Raw genomic sequence first — 18,870 nt, 5'->3', positions numbered from 1 at the left:
CCATTGTTGATTCTGTAATGTTTTAAAGTACTGTATCTCTTACACTGGTTTGTTTTGACTGGTTTTATTCTGTTTTATCTTCTTTAAAATAAAACTTTTTTTAAAAAATTTTTAAAAGGTTAATATATTCTCTATTCCAAGGGATAGCTAAAACCTTTTGTAACAATAACAAATCATTCTTTTGAAAAACATTTAATACACATACTAGACAAAATCTTATTATCGAGAAGTTTTATTGGTAGGTTTTTAAAAAGAATGGGTTTTAGAACATTAAAGACGACAAGATAGGATATATACAAAGATAATTAAAATATTAAATATTATCTAAATTAAAAAACCATAATTCAAACTACTAATTATAATCACTGTGCCTTGGTACAAGCAGCTGTAGTTCTTTATGAAATTCACCTACCCTCTCACAAAGACTATGAAGCCTCCCCGCAAGTTCAATCATTTTTAATAATTAATGCTGGGTTTTGTGTGTCAGCATGCACATTTACATGAACAAAATCCAACCTACAGGACTTTTCAGTTTTCTTCGAAAATTACCTTGAGCATCTTTTAAAATGTGAGTAGTAACAGGCTGTATCCTTACAGAAAAAGGCTTTGTATACATGAAGAGCTAGCCAACACTGCCATGAGTGGTTATACAACTAACCAAAGAAAAGTGGCAGTACTCGGTGAACTGCGTTTACTGTAGGAACTCTTCCTAGGTAGCTGAGTTCTTAGCTCCTATTACACTACCAGCCGAACATGTATTCCATTGCTTTGGATACAAGACTTTCATCTTTTTTTGGCGTCTGTCTGTCAGAAATAACCTATTAAAAAAACACAAACACACACAAGTTACATTATGGTTCCTTTAGTGATAGCCAATTCTACAATTAAGGACCAATTTAAAAGTGAAACACTAAAATACTAAAACACATTTATGGCACTAAATTATATACTTTATAGATTAAAATGTGAACTTGTAATATCCTAATGCTGTTAATAATGGTAAAATTTCACTTTTTTAACAATATAAAACATCTGCTCCTTAAATTAGAAAACTGAAAAACAATACAAAAGTTGTTAAGACATGGGGAATTTAAAACAGGCTTAAAGAAACAAGGGAAAACAAGTAATACAATGAGGTCCAAATTTCAGGAAAAAAAAAAAACACTAAACAGTCACTACCTGCCCTGCTAGAGCCCAATTATTTTATGTGCTCTGTTTCTGGGCCTTTACTTGCAGCTGACAAAGTTGAAAACTCTTGGAAAATTAGGAGGAGACAATAATATATTGAGTCAGAGTCACAATTATTCTGCCATTCTTCAAAAAATACAATAAGCTTCTAAATACTATTTTGAAATAACTTTTTCATCTATTAAAATAAAAGCTAGCAAGTGTCTTTTGATAACCAAGACTACTTCAACCTACGATTCTTCACTTGTGATACTTATCATCAGTTCCAGTCATCAACTGACATGGACTTAAAGTTGTATCACACCAGCAGTTTGTACAGAAGACAATAATAAAGCAATAAACTTCAGAAATGTTTTAAGAAATGGCAGAGAAAAATAAATATTACGGTGCTAGAGAGCAGGCCCTGGCACATGATAGGCAAGTGCTCTACCACTGAGCCATATCCCCAGCCCCACTGTTTTAAAAGTTCAAGACAACTTTCTAATTAGGCAAGATTTTACCTTTATAGAAAATTCAAGAAGTATAAAGGTTTCATAAAGGCAATCAACACAGCAAGAAATAGCAAATGATACAGAAATCAACCCAATGAAATAGCTAAACACACTAGCCTTTCACTACATCTTTTTGAGCCAATCCTTAAAGTACCTGGTAGTCACTAGTAGAAGCTTTGTATGCGGTAGCAAGAGGCCTCATGGTGGAAATCCTAGGAGTACTTCCAGGCTGTGTTGGTGTGCCTACAGTTTTGATTGGTGGTGTAAAAGCTAGAGATGAAGATGACAAAGCACTTCTATCACTGTTTTCCATAACACTCTGGAGAAGCAAAGGAACAGGTCCTTTCATTATAAATTTAATATCTAATAATCTAATAATACATGATACTTTCTAAAACATGTATTTAAAAAGCTATATTTTTTACCTCTCAAATAATTTTAGGCTTCAGAAGACAGTATGTTTCTTAACATTTGAAATTTAATACTCCACCAAAAATCTTAAGTCAGTTATGTCAAACAACCTCAATACAACTACACACCACAAGAATAAGACTCTCCTTAATAAACACTATGAAAAATTAGCAAGGACAAAATGATAGAATAGTTAAGGAAAACTGCACAAGAAGCTAGAAATGACATCTAAAACTATTTAGTACCCAGTAACCTAAAACAGTCTTCCAGCTTCTGTGAAGATCTGTAACAGAATAACAGTTACAACTCAATCACATGGCTATAATAAATTCTAAGAACAGCAACATGTCTACTTTGCTCACTAATGTGAATCACCAGCACCAAACAAAATGTTTAGTATGTAGTACTAGTCTGAATATACTTACTTACAGTATGTTCATAATAATTTTATAAGCCACACATTTAAATTATACTCAATATTATTTAATAAATATATAAATACAATTTTAATATTTAGAAATGAGTAACAAAAAACTTCAGTTACTTAAAAGTTAACTATTAATTACCATTCATGTGAAGTAGTTCATTCAGAAACACCATCATTCGCCTTAAGTACTTAAAAAATCTCATGTTGCCTTTGCATAAGACACAGAGTAGTCAAAAGACCCAATATATGGGCTGCATCTGTAACAATTCTGAACAAATTACTTACACTCTACTTGACCTCTTTGAAAAATGAAGGCATTGGGATGGATTATCTCTAAAGTCTTTTAAGCATTTTTGTCTCACCGCAAAAAACAAACATACTTTACTTTTATCACCAATAGCTTACTTTGTCTATACATGGTTTTACACCAATCATGATGGATTCTCCAAATATTCTCCCATCTTTGCTTAATGCTTTCCGGGCCTGCAGTTTAGACTGATAACGAATGTGCATCCAATTTCCTGTGTTAGACATCTGTAAAAATTGAAGTTGTCTCTTAAGATAAAAATATATTTTAAAAAACACAGTTAATGAAATCTATTACAAAATAGAAATAGGTGAGAATGAATTTACACTTTCATTTTTTATTTGATGCCCAGTAAAAAAACTGTGTATTAGAATTCAACAAAACTGTTATAGGAACAGTTTCAGTAATCTCTATTTAGTTCTCAGTTCTCTAAATTAGAGTACATAGGTGGTGACTATTCTCTGAAAGTACTCTCAAAACAACTTTTTTTTTTAATTTTAAAGAGAATAAAATCAAACAAGGTACAACAGAATAAAGCAAATCAAAACAAAACAATGAAACAGATAAAGGACTTCAAGGTAAAAGGAAATCAACAATGGCTACCAAAATATATCTTGGTATCTTCAAAATGGCTGCCCATACCAGCACACATAATAAAATCAAACAAAACAATGAAAACAATACAGGACTTCAAAATAAGATAACAGGAAATTAACAACAGCAACCATAATGTCTCTTGTTATCCTCTACATAGACGCTCAGACTACTGGCTTTAGGCCAATCAAAACAACTGTTTCTTATGAAATATTTTAAAGCTGTAATCATTAATATGATTTTGTGAAGCTAAATTTGTAATAATGGAAAAAAGAACTAGTGGTATAACTTATGCTTTCTATAAGATAAGTAACTAAAAAATTCTATAAAGTCAGAAGCGCTTTCTTTTCCCTTTATTGCTAAGAACAATTTGGAAAACAGTAAAATAATATTTAGTATAATCTTATCTTTTTTAAAAGGGACTGAACCACTAAAAAAAGGAAGGGTGGATCCTGAAACTTTCACTCTTCAAATCTTCTTAATCCATTTTATCAGACACTATTCACCTTGAGCCTTTCATAGTGCAAAGGACATTTTTGAAAATTTTAAAAAACACAATGTCGGGGTCAGGGATGTATTTCAGTGACACAGCGCATGCCTGGCAAGTGCAAGGTCCTGAGTTCAATTCCTGGTACCAAAAAAAAGTTCCTAAAAAAAGTTTTAAGTTTATAAAAAAGACAAAACTCCAAAACTTGGAAACCATTTCCTTCAATTCACAGCTTTTCGTTTCTTATTCTGAATTGATAAAAAAGCAAATCTTACCACATGTTTTAAGATATTTCCATACTGTGCAAATTGCAATAATATATAGGAAGCAGATGCTTGCGGAAACCTGAAAAACAGAGTTGTCCGGACAAAACAAAAAGGTCACACCTTCCACCATCAATGATAATGTATAAATTACTCCCCCTCCCAAGCACCTATTATTAAGAGATCCCTAGTAATCTTGTTTTCTCCTAAATAGGTTAACTCTATCAATGAACAATCACTCAAAAGAAAAACTGCTGTGAAGTGTTGACGTGGCTATACTGTGATGCCAGATTCTGTTTCTGAAATCTCTAATCCCCATTCTCAGAGGTATTATCAAACATAGCTATAAAGAATAGTTCAGTATTTTCTGTATTTTGTAGTATATGCATGCTTTTATATATCACTAGATATATTAGGATTACCAAGAAGAAATTTATATTACCAAGAAAAATATATAGTCACATCATTCTGCCTTGACCCCTCAAACAAAATTCTAAGGTTTAGCCCTAGGACAAAAATAAAAGTTAGCAACAATATTAATGGTACAGAATAATTTAAAATAGTATTCAAAACTTAACAGCCATACCTTCAAATGGAAAATTGAAAGTGATTTTTACTTTTTTCTTTATAAAGTACTGTATGGTTTGACTATTTCACAACGATGACATTATTATTTTATAGTCCAAAACAAAAAAGCAATTTTCTATTTTAAAACCAGTATCTATCAGAGGGGTGAAAATATATTATCTGGAAGTTCTTTACTAACGCGGTTAATTTGGATCTTCAAACTCCAGAGTAAAAAATGTGAGGTGGGTGGGGATTAGACATGTTAAAATATCTCTGGATATGACATTTTTAACCCCAAAGAAGGACAAGTAGGGTGCCTATGGAGCGCTCAAAGAAAAAAGAGAAAACAATGGCTGTTAGGGTGGTAAATACGAAATAAAACCTAACTCTACGACTCTAAGCCCGTCTGAGTAGAAAGTAATACGCCAATACTCTTAAAAAAAGAATCATCCAAAACAATGAATATTCCATGAATCATGAAATGCACTATGAAATATATATTTTTTCACTATAAATAATCAAAATAAAATGTTTTATGCCTTAAAGGAGAATGCTTTAATCTCATACAGCGAGTGAATAAAAACATAAAATTAACAAAATGAGGTGCTAGGAGAGTGTACTACATGAAGAGTGGGTGGGTAAAAGTACTTCAGCTTAATTACTGGGAATCACAAAAGTGACACCATTACTACTGAACCTGAAACACATTGATTAGGGACTGTTTATATCTAGATGTCTTCCTCAAGAGCTTCAGGTACTCAATATGCATCTAGGCAGAGCTTTTTGCAAGGTGACAGAATCATGTGAGCAACACAGCTAATCTGCCATTAAGGGGGTGGGGGGCCACTAAAGGGTTATCTCCCTCCCTGGCTCCTTCCCTGACTCTGTGCTTCCTGTCAACCAAGCTGTGAGCTGCTCTGCTATGCCACCTTGCCTTGGTGCCAGCTAATTATGGACTAAAACATAAACCAAAATAAATCTCTCCCTCCTTAAGTTATGGGTGTTGGGTATTTTGTCCTGGGAGGAGAAAGTAACTAAGGCTCGAATATATATCCATGTTCAAAAACATTCAGCTGTGTTTAGGAAAACAGAAAATTTTAGACAAGAAAAAGAAATAAATAAACAAACCAGTTCAAATGTTATGTCTATGACTGAGCCCTGGCTCAGAGGATGCAATAATCCTGCTTCTAATCCAGTCAATAACACAAAATCTGGCCACTGCTATCTCAAAGAAAAAAAGTTTCTAGAGACAACAGGAGTATGGAAGACGCTTCACCATGCATTCTTGTATGTTTGAATTTTTAAAATATAAAATCCACTAAACATTGTTCAAGGAGTTCATGTATTCTTTTTTTAACTCCAAAAAAATATACAGTAAAGTACGAACATGGCAAAGATGCACTTTGAGAAATAAGTTTTACATAATGTAATATAAATATCAGCCTGAAAAAAATTTGAAAACCATCTGACTTTTACTTTTCTGTTAACTAGATGTGAATAGCTATTCTACCCATTTTATGTCTACATCTCAGTTTCCTCCTTTGTAAAAAAACAAAACAAAACAAAACACAAGATATGCTCTCTAAGCTGCTTTACAATATTCTGGACGTGTATAAATGTATTCAGAAGGGGCTGGGGATTTAGCGGCATAAGCACCTGCCTTGCAAGCAGGCGGTCGTGAGTTCAATCCCTGGTACCGATAAAAAGTTAAAAAAAAAAATTAAATGTATTCAGTATGCATCTAGGACTGTCCTCTTCTGTAACATTCAACATTCTATGACTAGAATGTATAAACATGGCAACACATAGTATGCACATAAACTAAGTTCAATTTTGGGGTTAAGTCCTCTAGACATAGAGAAATGACCATTACAAAGTGGAAAAGAAGCTCCCTAAGGGAGCAACTCTGCTCAAACAGCTAGTAAATGTATTTAAGAGGAAATAATTTGGTAAGAGACCCACAGACAAATGCTTTGAGAAAACTATAGAACTCTAGTTAATAATACGTACTGAAATGTCCAAGTGACATGAACTGATATCTACAACTTATGACATACACCAACAATAACAAGAAAAAACAAATGGATAGACAACAGATAAAGCAAATGTAACAAACTGTTAACATCAAGATAGTGGGTATATGGGCCTTACTGTGCAATTCTTTCCATTCTTCTGAACTGTCTGATAATACAGTACTCATTATCAAATATTGGGGCAGAGGTATCTGTTTTTAAAAGGCTCAAAAACCTTACCCAAATACAGTCACCCAAGTGTCATCGAGGTGATCTTCTGAGGTCAGAGAATCTCCTTGAGTATAGAAAGGATCCAACTGGGCAGGAGACAGTGTTGTCTTTCTTGGCTGACCAATATTTGCTGGACTAAACACACTTTGCCCTATATTAGTATATTTAGTAAGTTAATTGACAATATAAACTTTGATTTACTTTAAAGTAAAGATCTAGTTTGTGAAATACAATAAATGAAAAACTTTATTAATGAAAAGGGTTGCCATTATATAAATAGTTTGACTGTGAGCCAGGTGTGGTGGCACACACCTGTAGTCCCAGCATCTGAGACAGGAAGACTATCATGAGTTCAGGGCAAGTGAGTTCAGGATCAGCCTGAACTACTCAGGGAGAACTTATCTCAAAAAACAAAACAAGGGGGTTGGAGATTTAGCTCAGTGGCACAAGCACCTGCATGCCAAGCACAAGGTTGGGAGTCCAATGCGGGGGGGCGGGGGACACAAAAAAAAACCCGCAAAGCAAAATGTAACTGTAACAATTTTATAACCATACAATGAGATAAGGCCATTAATAATTATACATAGCTCATAGTTTTGCAAATGTTTTATTACATATTATAAATTTGCCAATTATTTTATTAATTTCTGATTAAGCCTGCCAGAAAAACTCAGTCAACCTAAAAGACTCCTGCTGGATTCATCTTCCATATGTGCCATTTTTATCAAAGTACCTCTGCCTTAAAAATATTTTAAAACTTTTCATTGTCCAACAACAAATTCCAAATACTTTACTCTCCACCATGTATTTCCAGTGTGCCTCTCAACAATACCCACCATGTCTCCTAAAACGTGAGAGTACTTCTACAGTATTCAGGTAAATGCCTTCTCTCTGGTTCTTATCATTCAGTTAACAGCACCCCCGACAGAGCATCCCTGTGTCCGACCGTCCATGCCAAACACTTGATATGCTCCTTTTAATGCAGAGCTACTGGCCAATCAAGACCACACATTTCTAAGAAGCAAAGTCTAATTTTCTTCATTTTTATGTAGCAATAATTCATTCAAATATTTTTTCAGTTTTTCATATATACCAAGTATCATTTTAGGTACTAAGAGTCCAATAGTAAAGAAGTTATATAAGAAATAAATAAGTAAAACAAAATCATCTCAAATTGAGCCCAAATTCTACAAAAAGAAAGTACTTTAAATTTTCTCTTAACTTTGATGATACAATGACTTTATATTTTTATTAGTGTATGTTTTCCATACACAGTAACTACATGCATCTTGAACTGGGACATGCCACATCTTGGACATTTTTAATCCCCTTTCCTCACCCTCTCCTTTCCATCTTTCCCTGGATTCCCTTCTCACACAGCCTACCTCCCTGTTTCTTACCTCTTTTAATTTGCTCTTTTAAATTATTTATATTTTGGGTTTCCCCATACTAGAAAACCATGTAATATTTTAACTGAACATGTTATAGTCAGGTGCCTAACAGCACACATCTTAACCAATGGTCCAGTTAACTTTTGGTCCCTGGCATCCCCTTTGACTCTATCACGCAGTAAACTACACCCGATTCTTATACTGATGGAAATCAGTGATGAGCTATTCACTGAATGACAGCCCCAGCTGCAATCGCAGGTGGGTCCCACAACCAGACCAGAATGCTTGATGATATTAGCCTGAGAAATATCACACAAGCCTAAGCAGACACACAGCCCTTTTTCTCTAAGAAATCTGCACAGCACTGAACCAAAAGAAAACCAAATTTCAATGGAAAGAAAGAAAATGTGTTTTCTGAGGAAAGAAAAAATTTTTTTCACACTCCTTAAAATCCATTAAAGAATAAACACACAAAAATCAACAGAAACAATAAATTTCATTTTTTTGCCAGAATACTGAGACAGATGGCTTTGAAATCCAGTTTCTTTGTGTCTTCTGGCAGTGATAAAATTAACTCACCATTTGGCAGGACAGCAACAGTATCACCTTCACTGGTACTCACACTGTGTGCCAATGCACAGCATAAAACCTCTAACTCCAACAGTGCATCTCAGGACACCAGAGGCACAAGCCATGGCTGAAGCTGGGTTTTCTGCAGATCAACAAGTGCCCCAGGCCCGGCCCTCTGATTTTAGTTTCTAATGCAGTAAACACAGAGAGCTATAACCCATGTTTATGTTGGTGGCCCTCAGGCCTCATGCATTTACATTATGCATCTGTGATTGGTTCATTGTATAGCGCTTGGATTGATGGTGTCAGTGCTACACCCACATAGGGGTGGAGCCAGGATGTGATGTACTGGCAGGAAGAAGGTGTGTTTCTCTTTTGCCGGTTTCCACCTTGCTGTTCGCAGCTGACATGAACTGCAGCCCCACCATGCCACCCTGCCTTGGAGCCAACTGAGTGTAGACTGAAACCTACAAACTGTAAGAAATAAACCTTTCCTTTCCCAACTTTGGGCATCAGGTATTTTGTCTCAGCAACGAATAAAAAGTAACTAAGACACTACCTAAACAAATCCTCTTTGATCTTCAACTTTAGAGACTGTAAACAGTATATAAAAACTAAGAAATTTGAGAAAGCTATTCTACAGAAGCCAGTATGTGATTTGTACTCCCTTTGTACTGACTTTCTGCTTGCTCCCTGCTCAACTGATTCTAAAAATAGAGAAGATAGCTGCTGCTTTATTTCTTCTCAATTCCCAACTGAACTGAAAAATCAACCCAAGTCTGACATTACATCATTCCAAAGTATTTACAGTCAAACAGACTTTTAGAGTATATACTTAAGAAAGAAATTCTCTGCAAGTTCTTAAGAAATTGCCTGCCAAAGCCCCTATAGTAAAAGTTTTATTAAAAATCTGTATACTACCCCAATCTGAGATTTACAATGCACATTAGCATCCTAGTATAAGAAGCTGAAAGAGTAAATAAGATCCAAAGATACAACAGATATTGTGAAATGGGAAGAAACTGTTCAAAAGGAAAGACCAACTGGGATGGGAAAAAAAATATATATACACACACAAGACAGTCAAGATAGTTCTACTACTAATATCTATTAGTTCATTAAAAAGAAAAGTTTGTGCTAATATTGTTTGGAATCTGAGCAATTACTTTGAAAACAACAATATACAACATATCATCCAGCGTTACTCTCCGATCTTGTTTTGAAATTTTGTATCATTTTTCCTTTTTTCTCTCTTTAAAATTAAAAAAAGCTTCTCAGGAGTTTTTCAATAAAGTCCTGATATCACCTCTATCAACTCAAAATTTCCCATATTATTTGACCAGTCCATCCTTACAAAACAAGTATGATGGAATCTTGATATTATGTCAAATACATCTTATGTGCCTTATAACAGGAGTGGCAAATCTTTTAGTGACACATGTCCAAATGTCAACCAAGACCCACTTATTTATTGCCAAGTGCCAACACTGCATTTAAACCTGAATACTGAGGTTTTAGTTTAGAAAAATCAAACATTATCATGTCTTAAAAGAGAAACACAGGGCCAGGGAATTAGCTCAGTGGCATAAGCACCTGTCTGGCAAGTGCAAGGTCTTAAGTTCAATCCCAAGTACCACCAAAAAAACAAAAACAAAAACACAGTAACAGCTTTCAGTGACATAAATGGCTTTTTTGAAAGGTAAAAGTCTGCTTTTGGCTTGCTTTTGCACACTTAATGCGATCTCTGCTGCTGTATCATACTATTTGTCAAACCTTGGCAGGGACGACTATACTCCCACACCAACAGAAGTGCCTGCTACCGCATGCCTGGCACAGGTCCTCCAACTCCCTTACAATATCTGACACAAGAATTCACAGGAACTAAGCCCACTAAGAAACAAGTAAGGCCACTATTCAAATCCAAAACTGAGATACCAAAAAGGTTAGTATTCATGAGTACTGGATGGTTCACACAGACTGAATGATTTCCTCAGACTACAGAAAAGTGAAACAATACTCAGCAGCCAGAAACAGGACACATCATTTAGCAAGGAGAGTAAATTTTATTGTTTAATTGTTGAAAGAAGACCAAGTTATTGAGACTCTTCCCAAATAAAAACAATGCAAGTGTCATTCTAAGTGAAGGAAAAAAATTCATCACCGAAGAACTTCAACACTCTTAACTCTAAGTTGGCCATATATATATAGGAGGGCCTACACTGTGGTCTCAGATCCAGAATCCAGAACTAACCCAACTAATATAACCTTTCTTTCAACAAGAATGTTTCAGATTACCTTGAATCTATTAGACTTATTAAGAAGCCTGCAGCAGTCTCCCATACCTTCTAAGACCTCCAGAGGACACTGAAACCACAGGTGGTACTGCACCACAAATTTAAAGCTTTTTTTTTTTCCTCATTCCTAGTTAGAAAATCAACCCAGGGATGCTCTACCACTAAGTTCAGCTCCAGCCTTTTCAATTTTTTATTTTGAAACGGTCTCACTAAACTGCCCCAGCTGACCTCAAAAGTACAACCCTCCAGAGCTGCTGAGATTGTTTCTAGTTTACAGCTCTTGAGCACGTTGTTTATTCATCATGAACCATGGCAGCAACTTCTGCAGTTTGAGGTGCAACTATCAAAGCCAACACAAATTTCTTTTGCCTTCTTCAAATTTTCCAAAATGTTCATATTTCAATTCAAAAGATACATTTTTAAAAACAGATCACAGCAACTTTAGTATATCTCTCCCCTCATTTCGTACTTAATCAAGAACTTTTAAAGTTTTCCATTAAAGAAACACTTCATGGCTTCTCTCGTACATATCTAAATTGCCAACATTGTTACTCTTGTGCTTTGGTGTCATTATTAATGAAGTAAGGATTACGTGAACACAAGCACTGTGATACTTTGACAGAAGACCTGGAAACCACCATGGCTGCAAAGTGACTAAAGGGCAGGCAATCGACACAGCACCCATGTACTAGACAGAGATGGCTCTGGGCAGCACACCGAAGGACAACGCAAAATTTCATCATGTTACTTGCAAACTGTGTGCAATTTAAAATGAATGGCTTATTTCTAGAATGTTCCATTTAAAAGTTCTGGACCAAGCTGGGACACTGCATAACTGTCTAGAACCTACAAAACAACAAGAAAACATGCTTAACACTTATCTACATGTTTGTGTGTAAACAGCAGTTGAGTAACCAGGCTAAAAAACAATTCACCACCTTGAGAAGTTTGAAAAGCCAATATTCAAATATTTTACAAAAGGAATCAAGCAAGTGAAGATATACAACAAATATTAATACAGGTATACAAGAATGGAATCCTAGGGCTGAGATGTAGCTCAGCGATACAGCCACCGCCTAGCATGTGTGAGGTCCTGCTTATGTGCCCAGTACTACAGGAATGGCATTCCACCATTTTACACAGCTATCATATGAATTACCCGACTTAAAAATGAGCTTACGCTTACTTTTAAAAGGGTAATACAATGTAAATAAGGGAACACTAAATCACTCAAGTGCTATAAATATATTTAACAATTACTTTTTTCTCAGCACTACAGACACATCAAATAGATACAATATATTTTTAAAATAAGGCTGATTTAAAATGAAATGTCACACTTTGATAAATGTATATTTTAAAAATATATTTACTAACTAACTTAACCCTTTAGGAAATCAGTGGAAGCACAAAAGATCCTTAAATAAATTTAAGTTCTTACACAAAAACATGCTTTTAATAACTCAAAATAGTAAAAGGCACTTTAGTATAAAATCTGAAGCTGATCTAGTTTTTATAACCTGTATACCATTCAGAAGGTAGTTTGGTTATGCTGCATCATGTAATAACCTAAGTAAGAAACCAAATGAAGGCTCAAATTGAGACAACCATTACGACCTTTAAAAATAAAACAAACCAAAATTAAAGTCTCAAATGAATAAGCAATCTAATTTTTACCCTGTCGACTACTCTAAAAAATATAATTACTTATACATAATGTAAAAGTATTTACATAAGTTTAGCATAATTGCCCCCCACGTCATTAATGTTTAATTGCTCCACTGATTTCACTTCCTTTAAATCCCAGACTTCTGGTATCCATACACTACGCTTTACAAGATGAAAATAAAGTGTGCCTAGTAAACTACATCACATTGGACCATAATTTGTCTCCCTTGATAAATCACTGTTTAAAATTCTTTTTCAGATTAAAGTGCAGGGCAAAAGACCTTATTACCCTTTATAAAAATGTCTTCCATTAAAGAACAGATTATTTCAAAACAGTCTACTAACCTAAATGAAAATAAGAAGCACAAAAAGTAGGCAATTTTAAACAGACACATGTCATTGGAAAAGAAAGGTCCTTTCCTCTTACTACACAACAAGTACACAACATGCAGTAAAGAATTTTGCCTCAGCCCAATGTGAGGTCTGACCTTTATCTGGTTTCTAAACCCCGGGAATTTCACCAGCAGAAAAAGTTATCACCCTAATCTAATCATGTGGGTCCCTCGAAGAGGTGACCCATGTTAGGAGCTGGTCGCTCCAGAAAAACCAATCATGTGAGAGAAGGATGGGAGCTGTGAGCCACACAGCATCGCCTGTTCTCTGAGAGGGAACCACCCCTCAAGATAAAGTGCCTGTAAAAACTCTGGACACAGGGGCTGGGGATTTAGCGGGCTGGGGATTTAGCTCAGCGGCATAAGTGCCTGCCTTGCAAGCAGGCAGTCGTGAGTTCGATCCCTGGTACCGATAAAAAGGAAAAAGACAAAAAAAAAAAAAAAAAAACCTCTGGACACAAAACCTCCAAAAAACCTCCCTACTTAACAACAATCTTTGTCTCCTGACACTCAAAGGTTGACAGGATCTGAATTCCCCTGAGCACAGCGGAAAGAACACATCTGGATTCCCAGATTCACCATAGCCTCTTCCTTTGTTCTAACTTGCATCCATTTGCTGTAATAAAACCACAGTCATCAGAAGAGCACTTTAAGTGAACTCACCGACTTCTTCTAGTGAGCCATCCAACATTAATGACAACTGTCTTGGAAACCCGCAAGAGGTAGGTGTGAAGTGACAGTTGCCCTGGGACCCTCCCCCAAATTCTTATGTATGTGTACCCACAAAGCACACTGCACAATGGATACAAAGGACATCCCATAGCATGGTAAATACCTCTAGTGTTCACCTCTAGTCCCGAGAGCTAATGACAAGCATTCTAGAAAAGGCACAGATTTTGAAGACCACAGGAACTGTGAAAGACTCCTGGCAGAAAGCAAGGAAAGCTAGCATAAAGTATGCATAATCAGGGATCAGAAATGCCAGGCCCCTCCTCATCCTAGGCAGCTAGGTAACTCCTGGGCTCCCACTCTATCTCAGACCAAGGATTTGTGTGGTCTTGGAAGAAACAGAACCTGCACTGCTCAAAACTTCAGTGAGTAGTCACAGTAAATAACAGCTCTACAGAGATCAAGTACAGTTAAGTCTGTTACACTGGAAAAAGAGACTTACTTGTCTGTATAGAGAATATCAGGTTAGGCATTAGGTTGTTTACAGGTTCTTAAAGGGTCATAATCTGGACACCTCACTGCCGGAAGACCTGAACTATCGATGGTGCATACATGCCGCCCCATGGACAACTATACCACTTGTAGTTGAGCCATCCAATGGAACAATCATGTTCAACTGGTGAGGCCGAGAGAAAAAAATTCTTTTAAAGTGGGTGTGGTGGCGCAGGCCTGTAATTCCAGCACTCCAGAGGCTGAGGCAGAAGAACTGCCATGAGTTCAAGGCCAGCCTGAACTACACAAGCGAGTTCAAGGCCAGCCTGCACTACACAGTGAGACCCTGTTTCCAAAAAAAAAATTCTTTAAGTAAACCTAAAAGGGTGCGGGATCTTATAGCAGGCTGAAATTAGGTTCTCCCTACAAAAACATTAACGTATTATCCACTCTCCCTACAGTGAAACCTAGTAAGAAACAAAACAGCTTTTTTCCACCAATGGTGAACTCTATGTACATAAAGATTCCAAGTCACTTGTAAATGCTTTCTTCAACAAGCGTGCTTTCACCAACAATGACAGAAAGAAAGAAAAACAAAAGTTAGAAGGGAACAGATAGTAAGAATGGTTTTAAGAAAAAAAAAAAAAAGTCAATCTCACTAATAAAAAAAACTGGCAGGAAAAACATGACACAGTATTTCTAACCATTCAAAGAATAATGAAACACTTCTTGGTAATTTTTTTAAAATTCTAGAATCAGGCAATACTTCATTCCATAAAACAGAATGAGTGTTCCCATTTTTGGAAATTAAAATGACAAACAACAAAAAAAAACTTACTGGAAAAATCTCTGAGAAAGTAAAACATAGATATGGCTGACAATGTAAGAAAGAAAATAAAAATTACAAATCTCTGCAGTGACCCACTGTACAAAAAGAATCCCAGAACAAAAAAAAAATAGGAAAAGCAACTGTCAAATACTAGATTTTTAAGTGTCATGAGTGAAAAGGCCATTAACTCTTGAGAAAAAAAAAAGTCTCACTTCAAATGAGAATAACACAGATATAACAAATTGTTTTTTTCCAAAAAGGCCACACAAAAATGCTCAGGAATTGTCACTGCATTTGACTTCTGTAGACACTGGAGGCTCCAAAGACGTCCCTGAAATTCTCACCTACATACTGTGCAAAAGCAGTCAAAAGCACAAAGGTAAGGCACTTCTGCCACAGGTCTTAGACCTGACTTCCAACTATATTCTACACCAAAAAGAGGCCATATAGAAGGAGGAGGATACAGTCTATGAAAAAGAAAGCATTAGCGTATTAGTCAGCTTTGCACTGCTGAGACAAGAGATCTGACACACACAATTTAAAGGAGAAAATTTTTATTTTGGTCCTCGGATGCAGAGATTTCAGTCCACGACTGGCTGCTCTACGGCAAAACCATCAGAGCAGAAGAACCTGGCAGAGGAAAGCCGCACACCTCAGGGCGCCTGGGCAGCAGAGGACTGTAAAGAGAGCCAGATGGGAAGGGACCGGAGACCAGACACAGCCCGCAAGGTCACACCCTGGTGACCCACCTACCCACCCATGCCAAGACTAACAAACCATCACTGAGCAGTTAGTATGACCTCATGAATCTCACAGGGGCCTGTCACACCACAAAAACTGATAGATTAACTATCACAACTACAAACTAAGGCAAATCCTAGGACGATGGTCATACCAGATAAACAGGAAATAGCCTAGAAAGGCTCAGGGAAAAGAGGCTCAGAGACAGAAGTTTTCAGCTTAAACCAAAGAAAATTGTGCTTAAAATGGAACAGTCTACAAAAGACAGATATTTATCACAGCAACAGAATGTTTGCTTGAAGGGAGCAAATGACACAAAAATTAGACTAATAAAAAAAGACAATTATTAACTATTGGAAAATAGAGTTTTACAAAACGGGTAAGTCAATACACTAAATGGTTCCACACTTACCAGTATTTACATTCATAATAATATAAACATTGACAAAGGAATAAAGTTAAATATAGTTACATTCAGAAAATAGTGCAAAAGAACAGTTATCACTCACTGCCAGAAAAATATAACAAATGTGAAAAATGAAAATCAAGAAAATAAGCAATAGGGACTGGGGATTTAGCTCAGTGGCATAAGCGCCTGCCTGGTAAGCACTAGGTCCTGAGTTCGATCCCTGGTACCAAAAAGAAAAGAAAAGAAAACAAGGGAAAATAAGCAATATAAGTTGGGGACAGCTACATGTGCCTGAAAACCCGCACTTTGGAAACTGAGGCAGGAGGCGCTCAAGTTCAAGGCCAACCTGCGCCACACAGTTCAAGATCTGCCAGTGTACATACTGTCTCAAAAACACAAATTAGCAGCAATATAAACATACGTAACCAAGTAACAGCCCTCTAAGATGACCATGTTGCAATATCCAAAACCTACGAGTGCTGCTCCCCCTAGCACAGAAGACTGCACATCGGTGTATGTACTGTGAGATGGGGAGCTTACCCGGGATAATGCAGGAGGTTTCCCTGTGAGCCGAAGACAGAAAGAGATTTCACTAGAGAGAAGCAGATGTGATGATGGTAGCAGAAATCGGAACCCCATCTATGCCATGAATATAAAAGAAAACTGCACAGGAAAAAAAAATACATCTAGAAGATGGAAAAACAATGCTGATTTTTCCTAGCACTTCCAAGAAGAACCAGTTCTACTAACACCTTGACTTTAGCCCAGTGAAACTGATCTTGAACTCTTGCCTCCCAGAACTATTAGGAAAATAATTGTAAGCTGTTTTAAGTTATTAAATTTGTGGTTACAGTAGCAACAGGATTCCCAATAAAGCATCTCATCCATCAGGAGGAGCCCTGAGATCTGAAATAATTTTGGAAGAATGAGGCTAAAGACTCCTGCACTTAAATACTTAAAACTACCTGAATTTTCTCTTTTCATTCAAAAAGCAGAAGAGGAGGAAGAGGAAGAAGAGGAAGTGGGGGAAGAATAAGGAAAAAAGACTTCTCTAGAACATCCAAAAGGAATGTAGCCCTGTTAATGCCACTGCCTCCAGACTCTCTACTCTTAAGTTTCTAGTGGCTACTATAACAAATTAGCATAAAGGATGTCTAACAGAAACTTACTCTTTCTCATTCCAGGATCATTCATTAGCAAATGTGCATGCCTGCTGGACCCTGGAGCAAAACTGCTGGGTTCCGCAGCACTTTAATTTGTACCTCAGTCTTCACATCCCCTTTTTCCTCTGTACCTCTGTCCTCTTCTGTCTGTCACATTTCTATCTCTTCCTCATAAAGCCACTGACTGCATTTTTGGACTGCCCAAGAAATCAAGATCACCTCCTTCCACCCCAACCAACGCCCTTTGCCCCAGGCAACCCCTTAAATTCTCCTTGATCACACCTCCTCTGAAGATCCCCAATTTTTTTTTGGAACCACATATAGTAACAGGGGCAGGTTTCAGGGATTAGGATATGGACATATGTGGGGGGGCCACTATCCAACTCAATACAACTTACATCCACTGATGAACACTGATGAGTATAAACTGAAGACAGAGAAAGAATCCCTGTCCTAAAGGAACTGATAATCGAATAAGACAGGAAGACAAGACCCTAGCACCAGCTTTAAAAGTGCACGTATGAAGGACCAGCTAAACCCATTCAGAAAAGGAAGACCCTTTTCCACTTATACCCACTGTACTCATGGGAACCAGAACTCTTGACAGCCTTCCTCAAAAATACCTCCAAGAAGTGCTACAATCTACCAGTTCATACCACATTTAATCTCTTAATATGCTAGGAGAGATAAGGATACTAGTTCATTAATTTTCTACCTTTTAGGAATAGAGATGATAAAGCTGACAGTTAAGTAAAAGAAGTACTCCAGAAAAAATTAAAACAAGTACAGAAAATTTAAAGCTAAAGAAAATTGAGAAATAAAATGGAAAAAGAGCAAACATATTCCGTTTCCTTTACCATACACAATAACAAACTATGATTTAAAAGGTTTCCGATATTCTTTAATCCAAATTTCTTATTTTGTCCCATGACCAGTTTTCCTACACCAGAAAGAGAGATTTTAACATCAGATACAGAACTTCAAAGAAACAATCCCTCCTTATTGTACACAAAAACCTAAGCATAAAATACTGCCATCAGTATACTCCATGAAAGCTCTTCATAAAAGCTGTCAACCTCAGAAAGCTAAAATTTGCAAATTACCTAAGAATTGGTCACTTACATAATACTACAGGAACTTAAAATAGCTCTAAGTAAACTCTAGGTCTTTTTCCTCAATTTTTTTCAAATCAATGCCTTTTCTCTACATTTTACTTATTATTGGTCATACAGAAATCCCTGCAACTGTACATACTTCTCAAAGTATCCTTTATC

At 36.3% G+C, this 18,870-nt stretch overlaps 1 protein-coding gene across 3 annotated transcripts in view; it reads right to left on the bottom strand.

Annotated features, from left to right (window-relative positions):
• Positions 1-214: 214 nt before the first annotated feature.
• The window catches only part of Nup35 (nucleoporin 35), a 32,104-nt gene continuing 13,448 nt past the window's right edge, over positions 215-18,870 (bottom strand). For all 3 annotated transcript variants that reach the window (XM_063259408.1, XM_003478775.5, XM_023561112.2), the window contains exons 5-9: positions 6,988-7,129; positions 4,181-4,250; positions 2,923-3,051; positions 1,834-1,998; positions 215-818 (exon numbers count right to left, since the gene is read on the bottom strand). In XM_063259408.1, coding sequence (XP_063115478.1) covers positions 741-818; positions 1,834-1,998; positions 2,923-3,051; positions 4,181-4,250; positions 6,988-7,129 — 584 coding nt within the window. In that variant the 3' untranslated portion in view covers positions 215-740. The remainder of the gene's footprint in view (positions 819-1,833; positions 1,999-2,922; positions 3,052-4,180; positions 4,251-6,987; positions 7,130-18,870) is intronic.

The sequence above is a fragment of the Cavia porcellus genome, unplaced genomic scaffold (assembly GCF_034190915.1).
Source record: "Cavia porcellus strain 051 isolate PalLab524CR breed Dunkin Hartley unplaced genomic scaffold, mCavPor4.1 scaffold_12, whole genome shotgun sequence".
NCBI classification, from domain to species: Eukaryota; Metazoa; Chordata; class Mammalia; order Rodentia; family Caviidae; genus Cavia; species Cavia porcellus.
This window is presented reverse-complemented; position numbering and strand designations above follow the sequence as displayed.